Source organism: Rhipicephalus microplus, chromosome 3, assembly GCF_043290135.1.
Source record: "Rhipicephalus microplus isolate Deutch F79 chromosome 3, USDA_Rmic, whole genome shotgun sequence".
NCBI lineage: Eukaryota > Metazoa > Arthropoda > Arachnida > Ixodida > Ixodidae > Rhipicephalus > Rhipicephalus microplus.
In genome coordinates, this window is record NC_134702.1 from 277,447,644 (window position 1) to 277,461,022 (window position 13,379).

At 48.7% G+C, this 13,379-nt stretch overlaps 1 protein-coding gene across 1 annotated transcript in view; it reads right to left on the minus strand.

Moving 5' to 3' along the window:
- The window catches only part of LOC142803214 (putative ATP-dependent DNA helicase HFM1), a 1,032,948-nt gene that overhangs the window by 491,513 nt on the left and 528,056 nt on the right, over nt 1-13,379 (minus strand). The window contains exons 15-16 of the mRNA XM_075888308.1: nt 9,522-9,619; nt 3,009-3,146 (exon numbers count right to left, since the gene is read on the minus strand). Coding sequence (XP_075744423.1) covers nt 3,009-3,146; nt 9,522-9,619 — 236 coding nt within the window. The remainder of the gene's footprint in view (nt 1-3,008; nt 3,147-9,521; nt 9,620-13,379) is intronic.

Genomic DNA, 13,379 nt, shown 5'->3' on the forward strand with positions numbered 1-13,379 from the left:
GTGTGTGTGTGTGTGTGTGTGTGTGTGTGTGTGTGTGTGTGTGTGTGTGTTGGAGCACACAACATTTTGTCCTGTGCCTTTGCGAATGCCTGCACTGTGCCAAAATGGATTAGGAACACCTACTTTACTTGCTTACTTGCTTACACATTGGCGGCGCACGATAGATGAGTGGTGCTCTTTGGCGGGTGGCGGTGGGTGCCAACAATTGTCTCTAACAGTGAGTACCCGTGGTTCCGCGATCGGGGCCTTCGTGGTAAGTGAAGCATTGGTGAAGCTACTTTCACTGTGTTCTTGTGTTTGTTATGTTGTAGAGTGTTGTGTAAGGTTATTTATAGCGTGTTGATCCCTATTGATGTATAACGATTCGGCTAATATTATCGTCGCTCTAAAAGCAGGTAAACAAATATCTGTTGTTTCGGTGAGTTCAGACCGGGTCTACTGTGTCCGTGTTTCGAGAGCGTGGGGCGCTCAATTCACTTCGATACCCCACATTAGCGCTCAACGTTGGGCTCTTGCAGCATCGAACGAGTGTTTTCGCGGTTTGAAACAGCTACATTTTGAGCTGGGGTATAGCAGACCTGTGGATATCTTCATTTCTAGCATTGGCGTTGTGCTTTGCTGAGAGTGAGGACATATGTTGCTGCGACGTGTTTGAGCATGTCGGCACATTGAGTTTTTTTCTGCTCGCAAGTGATTTTTCTTGTGGTTGGTTTTCAAGAAAGTTGTTCAGTTGGGACGAAATCCGTGCGGTCTCCATCCTGGGGTGAGCAAAGCTTAGAGTACGTGGATTGTAGGCTAAGCCCGAGGTGAGCGAGTAAGGAAGCCTCTTGCGGGGTGCAATTTTCTGTAAATAGCTTCTTCTATTTCTTTAGACACAGGGAGTCGGGTGTCGTTGCTATCTTGTCTTGCGGCTAGCGCTGTGTGTGTGCGCGTCTCTCTTTCTGTGTCCTTGTCCTGGTGCGCTATACCCTTATAAATGATGAGCACCAACCAACTAGCCCAGCAACGTGTCATGTGGCTCGACACCTTAGCGACGTGGCACCATCCGAGATGGCGAACGTCGTTCACTAGGTAAGCTTCTGTGTGTGGCGAGAGATAGGGCTACCTTACATAGTGAATGTCTCCTTGCGGTTGCCTCTTCTGCACCTAGGCGGGGTGCTCGGTGGATGCCGGTTGTCGTCAAGCGACATTTAAGGCTCCCCACACCCGGCTGTCGCACGTGGTACACCCAGGTGAATCGCGTTGTTGAGGTGCTGCACTCTGCTTCCCTCACTTATTTTTTTTTATCTTGCGATGCGCGAGTAAAAAAAAAGACCTTCATTTTATTTTGCTGTGCATCTCGGCCACCGCCCATGTGTTTACTAGCTGTACTGACCATCGTACCACATGGGCGAGCAGCCCGAAACTCCCTTCCTTTTGGCCTACCGCATTGTTCTTTTGAGTACTTTGAATGTACGCAGCGGGAGTGATGTAACCGACGACTGGTTGTCTGGTGCGCATCGTCAGTGCCGCTGACCAGAAATACGGTTGAGACATCAGGCGATAGATATGCGTGGGCCCTTGCAACTGCCTACAGTACGGTGCCGTCGAGAGTGCTGCTCGCAACCAGACGACGTGTCGGCGCGAGTGATGGTTCCTCGCGCCCGACATTAACGTGCCGTTGCGGAACAGGTACTGAGCTAACGTCGTGGAGTCTGCCAGTGTAGCAGTGTCGACCCGACAATATTTAGGGGCGTGTGTCGTCATCTTTCGTTAGAGCTTGTGCAGCTGATTCTATAGTGTTTTTGCGGGATATGACTTGAAATTATGTTGGGGGGATGTGGGGGTGCTAACCCCCGAGCAGAGTTGTTTGCGCCTCGTGGCGCACGTGTCTCGTGAAGAAGCCGCATATGGGTTCATAACTATTGAGTGGTAGGTAGCGTTGGGCTCGCGAGCATTTATCACCACCAACATCATCATGGTTAATGCGTAGCACCAGCGGTGACGGCTTGCGGCAAGCTTCGGTGGCAGTGCACGAGAAATGAGCGGTCCTCTTTGGTGGGTGGTGGTTGGCACAAACGGTTGTCTCTGGCTGTGGGTCACTGGTGCACTGCACCGTGGGTTGCGCGCCGAGGGCCTTCGTGATATGTTAAGCATTGGCGAAGCCGCCTTGAGTGTGTTTTTATGTGTGTTATGGTGCTGAGTGTTGTGTAAGGTTGTTTTTAGCGTGTTGATCACTTTTGTTTACAATAATTTGGCTGACGATATTGTCGTTTTAAAAGTAAGTAAAAGAATGCCTGTTGCTTTGGTTCATTCCGACCGTGTCTACTGTATTCATGTTGCAAGAGCGTGGGGTGCTGTATCCATTTCGAAACACCACAAGTTTCAGGCAAGCGGACATTTGCATGGCAAGAGCAGTGAAGTGGTTTGTTGTCTATTCTGCGGTTAAAACCGCAAGCAAGTATATTATCTTGGCTCTGTTCTGCGATAGGAATTGTGCAAGTTCATACAACGCAGTGGCAGCTTTAATAAGATCAATAGTGTGTTAAAATGTATTCATCATCATCATCATCGTCATCATCAGCCTGACTACGTCTACTGCAGGGCAAAGGCCTCTCCCATGTTCCGCCAGTTAACCCGGTCCTGTGCTTGCTGCTGCCAATTTATGCCGAAAATGTATTGTGTGTTTCAACCTTGCAGGTACTCGTTTCAGTTATGTGATGCGACTATTTTATTCAAAAACTGCAGAAATCTCTCCAATAAAAATAAATATCAGGTATACTTGGCACACCATTCGTGGTGGCGCCCTGCTAGTGGCGTCATCGCTAAAGCGACCACCGCTCTCCCATTGGTGTGCTGTGAAGACAGCACACTGCAAAATTTTAGTACACCGTAACAAAACATCAGGCTCTCTGTGGCTGGAGCCATTTCAACTTCCTCACTCTGCCAGATAGATTTCAGTCAAAATATTCACAACCTCTTTTTATGTACATATAATAAAAAAAGTCATTCGTTCTAATGTAGCTCACCTATGTTCTCGATCTGCCGGGCTACGTGCAGTGAGTCTTCCCATAGGTGGGCCTGCAGGCACTTATGCAGAGTGATCGCGTTGAGCAACGCCGAGAACCCGCACGCCGGACTGCGTAGCACCAGAAGCGACAAGAGCGCTGCAAAGGGCGTTCATTCAATCAGTCTTTCATGACACTTTCTGTCAGTAAGTAGTGTTGCCATGGGCAGTTTGCAAGCAGAGTTGTGATTCATAAACACCGGGAAATCGTATCCGTATATTCAGCGGAGCTGAAGAACTGTCGCGGAACTGAAAATACCGCACTGCACCAAGGTTCTCTCTGCATACTTTGCGCATCAATTCGCATGTAGTACGTGGGATCTGTAGAATGTTACCTGTTTACATAATTCAAAGATACTATCTTGAAAATATCTTTCACTGACCTGAATTTGCAACAAGAGTGGGCTGGTCAAACATGCCTTGCAATGATATCCAGATGCGAGAAAATATAAATCAATCAATCAGATTAACATTTTCTGGGTACGTTGGTGCAGATGCGATAAAATACCACTCAATTAATCAGAATAACTTTCTCTGGGAAAGTTCGTGCGACTTCCTCCAAACTATTCAGGTCAAACTACAGGGCCAAAGCACCTTTTATTTTCTGCTGTGTCTTTTATGTCGTCTTTTGTGCTTCGTTTTCACCCTTACATGTAGAAACATTGTGAAAAAAGGTAGGCCAGACAATTATATTATCATGTGGAGTTTTACGTCCCAAAACCACCGTATTGTCCTGAGAGAGGCCGTAGTGGAGGGTTCCGGAATTTTCGACCATCTGGTGTTCTTTAGCGGGCACTGACATCGGACACTAGGCGCGCCACTACTATTTCGCCTCCATCAAAATGCGACCACCATGGCTGGGATAGAACCCATGAACTTCATGCCTGCAGCAGGGCACCCTAGCCACTGATCCACGGTGGCGGACAGGTGTGAACTTTAGAAAAAGCCGCAAAAGTCGTCAACAGTTCTTGACAAAGCTTTGGCCTTCCGACACGAAAAAAGACCGTCATGCTTCCACTCCTTCCAGACTGGCATTTGGAACGAATTGAAGCACCCATCTATTCACAACCTCAGCAGATGAATTCTGTCAGCCATTCGCGATCACATTATATTGAGGGCTAACGGTGTTAGACGAAAACGTCATGCTTTAACTCATGCCAAACTTGCCTTCGCAACTATTCGGGCTTATGTCTAGGCAATATTTTAGACAAAGACATCTGCTGCTCATCCAATATTATTGTTACGGGGTCGGAGACTTTTGTACAAACGCAATTACGGAGGAACAACAACAGGCAAGAGTCACAATGGCTGTTTGGCACACTCGCGCACCTGTCAGCTGATTCTGGCCTTCCTCTTCCTTTACTTCATTTCCCTAATAGGACCCTTGGGCGTTGGAGCGCCATCTCGGCGCGAGTCCGAAGTGTGACGAAATGAGGGTGTCGTGCGCGAAACATGGACAATTTCAACAAGTGACGAACTTGGTGACGTATTGGAGTGCAATGGCGCTATCTTGTGGTTGATGTCACTAACTTGACGTAAGACTAAGTAGGGGCCTGCGTATCGGGACAAACGTTTTTCGGAGAGACCTACACGGCGACACGTTGACCAGAGGAGCAAGTGGTCACCTGAGGCAAACGGTATATTACGATGCCGGTGGTCCTAGCGGGCTTTCTGCATATCCTGTGACCTGGTGAGACGAGACTGGGCAACTTGACGAGCCATGTGAGCTCGATCAATGGCTTCGCGAGCGTACTCGGAAGCAGATGGCTTGAGAGGTAAGGTGGTTTAAAATAGCAATATGGGGTCGCAACCTTACAAAAGATAAAAAGGTGAGAATCCCGTGGTGTTATGTCGAGAGGAATTCTATGCGAAAGTCATAGGCCAACGTGGTGTCGCTGTCACGATGATCTTCGGAGACGTACATCGAAAGCATCTCTGTGAGCTTGCGGCGGAGACGTTCAGTTTGGCCATTAGTTTGTGGGTGGTAGGCGGTAGATAGCTTATGCGCTGTAGCACCCGATCGAAAGAGCTCGTCGACAACTTTGGACAACAAAGAGCGGCCGGCGTCAATAAACAGCTGTCGGCGTGCACCATGGTGTAAGATGACGTCATGAAGAAGAAAATCCGCGACGTCAGTGGTGCAACTGGTTGGCATGGCCTTCGTTATCGCGTAACGGGTCGCATAGTCTGTGGCGACGGCGATACATTTATTTCCAGTGTCATTGTCAGAAAAGGGCCAAGAAGGTCGAATTGCACGCAATAAAGTGGTTCAGAGGGGGCTTCAATTGGGTGAAGATATCCAGCTGGCAGCAAAGAAGGTCTTTTCAGGCGCTGGCAGAGGTCGCAAGTGGAGACATATCGATGCACGCTGCGGTACAGTCCTAGCCAGAAGAACCGACGTCGCACGCGGTCGTATGTGCGGGAAACACCGAGGCGTCCTACTGTTGGTGCGTCGTGAAGTTGTTCAAGTATGGCAGGCCACAGATGACGGGGAATGACAAGCAGAAGCTCAGAACCCTCGGTGCTGACGTTTTGGCGGTAGAGGATTCCGTCATGCAGCACGAGCATACGGGATTCAGCGTTATGGCTGTCAGACTGGATGGCGTCGGTGACAGTGCACACTCACTCATCCCGTCGTTGTTCAATGCGCATATCGTTGATGTTAGTAAATGCCATTACGCTGCTCTCCAGGCCAGTCGCAACGGGATCAGGAGGGTTCATCGGGTGACGAGAAAGAAAGTCTGCGTCCTCGTGCAAATGGCCAGACTTGTAGCTAAAGCTGAACGAAAACTCGTGAAGCCTCAGAGCCAAGCAACCCAGACGTCCAGTCGGGTCATTCAGAGAAGTCCGCCAGCATGGGGGAATGTAGCAGTGGCGTTATATAGTTCAAAAGGCATCACCTTAAACTGGTATAAACCATCCGGTGTAATGAAGGCCATCTTCTCGCGGTCCATCTCATCGACAGAAATCTGGCAGTAGCCGGACCGAAGATCAATAGACGAGAAGTATGTAGCGCCGTGCAGGCAGTTCAACGCATCATGAATAGGTGGTAGCGGGTATACGTCTTTTCGCGTGATCTTGTTGAGGTGGCAATAGTCAACGCAGAAGTGTCAAGTACCGTTCTTTTTCTTCAAAAGGATGACAGGGGAGGCCCAAAACCTACTTGATGGTTCTATGACACCATTGTTGAGCATTCTTCAATTTTCGCTTGGATAAATCTGCGCTCAGTGTGGGGGCGTCATCAAAGGGGACTTTGCATCAGCAAAGACATGATAGGGGCATCAGCAAAGGGGACTGGCATCACCAGTGGTTATACAGTGCTGAACGGCGGATGTTTGCCCTAGAGGTCTGTCGTCGAAATAAAAAATTTCGGTATACGACGCGAGAAAGCGATGGATGTCGTTGGCTTGCGCAGGATTGCGATCGGTTGCAATCATCTTTGAGAAATGGTTTGGCATAGAACAGGTGCTGTTAGCTATAGGAGACTGAAATAAATCAATCTCGGTGGTGATAGCGGCTATTTCGAATTCATCAGCATTAGATCCACTGGCCAAGAACATACCACGAGGAAGCACTTGAGGGCAAAAGCTGAAATTGAGAAGTGGGAGCGAGCTACAGTTGCCAGTGAAAGTCACAAGCGTATAGGGAATGGCAATGTTGCGCTCCAAAAGGACGTCAGCGAGAGGAAGAAGAACATATTGACCACCGGGAACCTGTGGCTGTGCGGTCAAAACGACGTAGGTGGCTGCCTGAGGTGACAGTCGCACATCCGGAAGAGAGCACAGGCGCGGTGGGGCAGCGTGGTGTTGAGCAACTATCTGAGGCAGCTTTAGCTGAAGGACGCCGGTAGCACAATCGAAAAGAGCAGAATGATTCGACAAGAAGTCCAGGCCTAAGATAACGTCATAAGGTCAGTGGTAAATCACGGCTAAAATGACAGAATTATTGTAGTCCTTTATATTTAGGCGTGCAGTGCACAGACCGAGAACCATCGGCGTGCTTCCATCGGCCACAAGGAGCATTCGTGCAGCCGCTGGTGTCAGATCTTTCTTTAAACGTGTGCGTAGGCATGAACTGATGATCCAAACCCTTGCGCTGGTGTCTACAAGTGGTTGCACAGGTACGCTGTCTACTTCAACATCAATTACACTTCGTCTGGTGGGAACAGAGAGAGGATTTGCTGCGGAAGTCGTTAATGCAGAACCACCTCCAGGGACTTCATTTCTCAGTTTTTCGAAACGATACGGTCGGAAGCCACAGGGGATGAGAAGCGCCTGGCTGCGGCGAACGGGAGAATGGGTGACGTATTTGCGGCGAACGAGACTGGTGTCCCCGTTGTGAAGGTGAGCGGCTGTACCAAGTGTTCCGAGAATGGTCAACGGCAGGCGAAAAGGTGCAGGCGCTACCGTCAAAACGGGTCATATGGGTGATTGCACGAGGTGCCGAGGACCATGTGTTGCGGCAGTAACGAGCAATGCGTCCAACGCAGTGGCAGTTGAACATATAGGGTGGTCACCTGCAGTTCGCCTCTCAGCCTGGCTGTGAGTACGTAGGGAAAACCGTCGTTCGGAAGAGGGTATCGCGAAAGGCCGTTCGCTGACTCTGGGCGCAATGACATGGCACACGGAATGCGCTCTGAATTTTTCAAGCTCCTGGCGTACGATGGCTTGAACTATAGGATCTGTAAGGGGAGTGGTATCGGTACTGTGTGAATTAATAATAAATAATAATTAGTAATACCCCATCTAGAGGGTTTTTAGGTAATAAAGTGAAGTGAAGCACGCCGAGGGTGCCATTGCTTCCAGTTCGCGACGAACATTGCGTATCAGGTCTCCGGCGGCGACGGACGTTGTTGTGCGGACTGGTCCTCGCAAGTCGATGCTGCAGCGGTGTTTGGAAGTCGGGCGAATGTTTGCAGAATACGGCAAATTTTTACTTGCTCAAACTGACGACACTTTGATGATCACGTCCATGTTCGAACAGCCCTTGCACATCAGGAGATTGAACGCGTCGTCGGCAATTTCTTTCAGGGCAAGACGTCACCTTCTGTCATGTCACTTTCGGCATTTCGCAGATGGCCAACACGTTTTGAGTGTATGCAAGGTAAGATTCCGTGGATGATTGAGCACGGCAGGCCAATTTCTTTTTGGCGGCGATCTTACGACTGGCGTTTTTGCCAAACACCTCTCGTATCTTTTCTTTGCATTGGTCCCAGCTTTTGAGTTCTTCGTTGCTTTCATACCACACCTTCGCGGTGCCTCTCCAATAAAACAGCACATTAGCCAATTGAAGTGTGGGATCCCATCTGTTCAGTTCACTCACTCGTTCGAACATGGCCAACCAATCGTCTACGTCGACGCCATCGGTCCCGCAAAATGTACAGGGATCCTTAAGTGGCGTGAAAACGTATGGTTGCGACGCCGTGTTCGTCGGAGACGCTGAAGTTGACGTGGAGAGCTCAGCATTGGCCATGGCTGGAAAACCGATGCGGTGTGCGCTGCGGAGCTCCGTCACCTAATGGTTACCGCGCACCTCTCACCAATATGTTACGGGGTCGGTGACATCTGTACAAGCGCAATTACAGAGGAACAACCACAGGCAGGAGTCACAATGGCTGATTGGCACAGTCGCGCACCTGTCAGCTGATTCTATCCTTCCTCTTTCTTTACTTCATCTCCGTAACAATATTTTCCTTTCGAGGCTCACGGTATAAAACCAAAACGTCACACTCTAACGCCTTTCAAGCTTGACATCGCGTAGAGTTCAGACATGCGTGTATATATAAATTCAACTGAAAATGTTTGGGGGCCACTACCAGCCTAATACGAGCACTTCAGGCTGAAACTAGTTTGAGGTCTACCTGCGCATGAAATTGAGGTATCTGTGTTTTCATAACTTGAGTTCGAGACTACTGCCAGCCAACCAAGAACTACTTTCTTTGAAGCCTGACGGTGTATGAAAGAAACATCATGCTCTGACTCACTACAGGCTTGCTTTTGCTTAGATTTCCGGCATCCGTCTCTTCATCATTTTTGCTGAGAAGCTTTATCACTTATTCAAGAGCGTTACTTGGGTGGCTATTGGCGTGACACAGGCTTGTATCCAGGATGTCAGGTGCCCTAGGTTCCCGCCCCTCCCCCTGAATTCAGATGATTGGGGTTGTGTTTCCGAGAATAAATGACAAAAGTAGGGGTCTTTCAAAGCCTTTCACAAGCGTCAAATCCTCACGAAAAATATTTCTGGCTACAGGCCTACCGTGAATTGAAAACTTCACGCTTTTTATGGACAACCTACGGGCAAGTACGGAATCGCTCGCAATGGAGGAGCAGAATTGCACGCCCTGAAAAATTTGGTTTAGTTTATGAAGTGTCGCGTTTATTGAATAAATCGCTGAACAGCCCATGGTACCACCGATAATGCAGTAACCATACTTCACTTCAAATAGTCAGGACCATGAAGTCAAGCATAAACTCACCTCTGGCGAGCCTCAGTGCCACGGCCAGAATGCGAGGGATGTCTTGAGCCAGTGATGGGTCTGTTACAGCCATGCAGCCTAGCACGGCTTGCAGGAGGCTGCGACATGAAAACAGTACAACGACGTATGCAGAACGGTTTTGGTCGCGGGCTGCCATTAATATTTAAGAGCAGCTTGTCGCTATAGAATTTCCAGGAGGATCTAGTTAACTGTTGATTTCGAGGTGGGTTGCTAATACCATGTTCAACGCCATGATGCTGTTTCGTAGAAGTCCAGCAAGTGTGTCCTCATACAATTTGGCTTAAAGCGAGCCTTCACTCTCATCACGGCGGTAACAAACTGCGCACAATTGGCCATTTATTAAACTAAGTACTGTTACTAAGCAAAATAGCCAGAAGCGCACATGACTTTCCCACCTGGCCTTCTGGAATTATTTGCTAACTGCAATGTGTACTTCGTATTTAGAGGTAGAGACCACGCTACGTTTTTTGAGCTATAGGTTTTGCAGCACTAATATCTTTAAAGCCAAAACACATTGGCATGTGATGCATAAAGAGCTTACAATGCAAGTGATGCTTGTTACATACATCTCGAACGAATGATATTGTGACTTGAGTAAGATGTCCGGGTGGACTACTTTGTTCACTGATCTCAGCCGTTCTTAAACTACACAAAAATACGAGGAGGCGAGTACGGAGAGAAACCGAAAGCCACGAGTACGGAGTGCCTGCTGTTCATTTTCGGGAAAGCAAGAAACAAATATTTGAACAAAGAACCTGGTCTTGTGACCATGCTGTGAATCATGCATGTACCGACAAACGTAAACACATTGCTCAATAAGAATGGAGGCCATGATAGCAAACAAACGAGCACCGCGAAACGTGGGACCGATCTTGCCCAGCTTTGCGTATTTGAAAGAAGCGAAGAGGCCAGTGGTTCGTTAAAGAGTATTGTGAATACATGTGAAAGTATAAAGGCGTAACATCGCTTAAATAAAACGAAATATTGGTCACTCAACCAATAAATTTCTTATGAAAATCACAAAAAAAACTTTTTTTTTCCTGCAAGGGTGAAACAGGGAATGCGCTAGCAACAAATTAGAATCTTCCGCAAACAACGACAAGCACAAAGGATGCGCGAAAAGAGCACACATGTTGAGGTGTGATCGTAGTTCGCGCTTGTTGCGTGAAACTCGTTCAAACAGAAAGGACGCTTGAAACTTAAGCACAGGTAAACACAGCTGGAGTGCGGACTAACGATAGCACAGTTGTTACTTCACAGTGTTCGAAAAGTGCGCTTTTATTCTAAATAGCCACTCTGCAGAGAGCCAACCTACCTTCGTGCGCTCTATAGCTTATTCGCATTCTTTCCAGAAAAAGCGCGAGAAGTACAAACTGCCCCTATCACAGAATAGCCGCACGCATATGGGCGACTGTAGTGCAAAGTGGGCCTTAATAGGGAGTTTTAGAATAGCGCACCACGAACCCTTGCGGTGCAGTCGCTGCCACTGCGCATGCGTCGTGACGCGAGTCGGCGTTCGCGTTCGCGGACCGCATGCCAAAAATTCGAAATTGCGTGCGGTGATGGTGGCCCGCATGTGGCCCGCAAGCGCTGGTTTTGAGGCTACGGGCGGTGATGGCGGCCCGCATGTGGCCCGCAAGTGCTGGTTTCGAGGTCACGGTGTCACTGCGATCGTGCGTTGCGGATCGCAGTAGGGCAAACGCTATTCTAAAACTCATATGGCGCCCGCTACGCCCGCAACGCCCGCAGCGCTTGCAAACGGTATTCTAAAACTCCCTAATGACTACCCTCTTCAGAATAAGCGCGCCATTCAACGCACCCTGGACGCCAATTTGCTGGTTTTAAAGGGTCTTGAACAAACCAACAGATAGACATGTTGCTCGCCATGCCTTTGCTCTATCGGCAAGAGCCGTCATGACGCCGCCGGTATGATTAGGTGGCGTCGCGAGCAACGGTTGTTATCAGTGGGCGAGCATGAAGAGCATGTTTTCTGATAGCAAATGCACGCGCTTCTGTTTTTTTCATCTTGGACGCTGATGAAGGGTACTCGGAGAGGTGCACAGGTGGACGAACAACGGTGCAAGATAGAAACACTCCTTGTATGTTACACCATGGGACGAACGAAGCGTAGCGAAGGAAATAGCGGGACAAAAAACGCGTCTAACTTGGCCAGAGTTTTAGCCTCGCGCACAACTGCAACGCCACTGCCCAATTCCGACCCCTGGGTGGTTTAGGAGCCCCATATATAGAGGTTCATACAGTAACCTAAAAACTGTCACTGCGATTGTTGTACCACTGATGACACGTACAACGCTGGACAAATAACAGAACGTTTATTGAAACTTCATTTCCATTTTAAAGCATTTTATAGAGAATGCAATGCTCACTAATTTCTAGATTGGTTGTTTGTGTGCATGAATTGTTTTTGTTTTCTGTTAGTACTATGGAACGTGTGATCATGCATCATTTCTTTTTCACGCACCCTTTATTCTACTAAGAAAAAATATTCTTGCGCCCAAACAACGAAACTGGGAAATATAAGCATTGCACTCACAATCAAAATGCTATGAAAATGCAAGGCAAGTTTCAATAAACGTTGAGTTCGTAGTCCAGGGGCATGTCATCTGCCCTTCTGTTCTCGTCCAAATAGTTTGCTGGAAGCCCTCACGAAGCAACCAATGAAGTCAGGCAAGCAAACTCTCAGTTTAGAGGGAAACGTTCACTCAGCACAGGTATTACCCACGGAGCCGAACCATTAGATTGAAATGACCAGAACAATAAGTATAAGGGAAACACATTAGGCGACCATTCTCAAATATTGAATGATTGTCTCCCATGATACCTCAACAGGAAGGTATATAGGCACCGTGCATTCGAGTTTTGCAGAGTGACTGCAGTGCCAGAACGCAATGCCAAGAGGAGAAAAAATGCATTGATAGGTAGAAGTTAGCTAAAATGGAACGCGATGCCCGCGTCTCCCTGCCTGCGTGACTGGGTGGACTGCAGCATGGATACACGGGGACGCGTCCACGCGCCTGTGTTCTGCGTTCCCCTAACAGCCAATGTCAGCAAAGTTAGAATGGGCTAGTGCCAGCAACGAAGCTCCCTTTGGTCAGCGGACGGTGCCTATAGCAGTTGCATCTCACCTGTACTTACTTACGGAGCAGAAACGTGGAGGGTTACAAGGAGGGTTTAACTAAAAAGGGTAATAAAAAAGTCACTTTACAAAGATATTGCGGCACCGTTTGCAGCCACAGCCACGCAAACAAGCTATAACCTCAGCAGCCCAACCTGCATGAAATTTTTACCAATCGAAGAACGCAGTACTGAACGGCATCTGCGAGCGCACGTAAGCCATACGCGAGAAGGTGTTTGAATGAAAGGGTGCAAAAAAACAATCGCTAACGAACGGTGCAGCAGGCACTTTGACAAGAGGCTCTTTCGAGCGTTCACAAAGAGCAGACGGGTTGTCCGGAGCACTCGAGTCTGCGAGAGACGCTACCGCGTGCCGCGCAGTGCTCCTCGCGTTCCTGGACTCTCATACCCGTTCTAGTTTTATCTAGGAAGGTACTCTTCACAAATTATGCACTTGAATTCCTGCCGCCACTTTAGGCGACCTAAGCTCTGCGACAGCGTTTTCTGTAACTTGCGCGTCTCTGGGGCCGCTGTCATCCCGACTACCATGGCAGAGGTTTCTCCACCATGTGCGGCTTCACCGTCGCGTTCCTTGGGTCCCACATCGTCACACTGGATCTCAGCGAGGGTCGCCTGCACCCGCATGCTATGGAACCTCATCTCCTGTGCTAACGCGGTGCGGTTGCGTCATGAACAGGCACA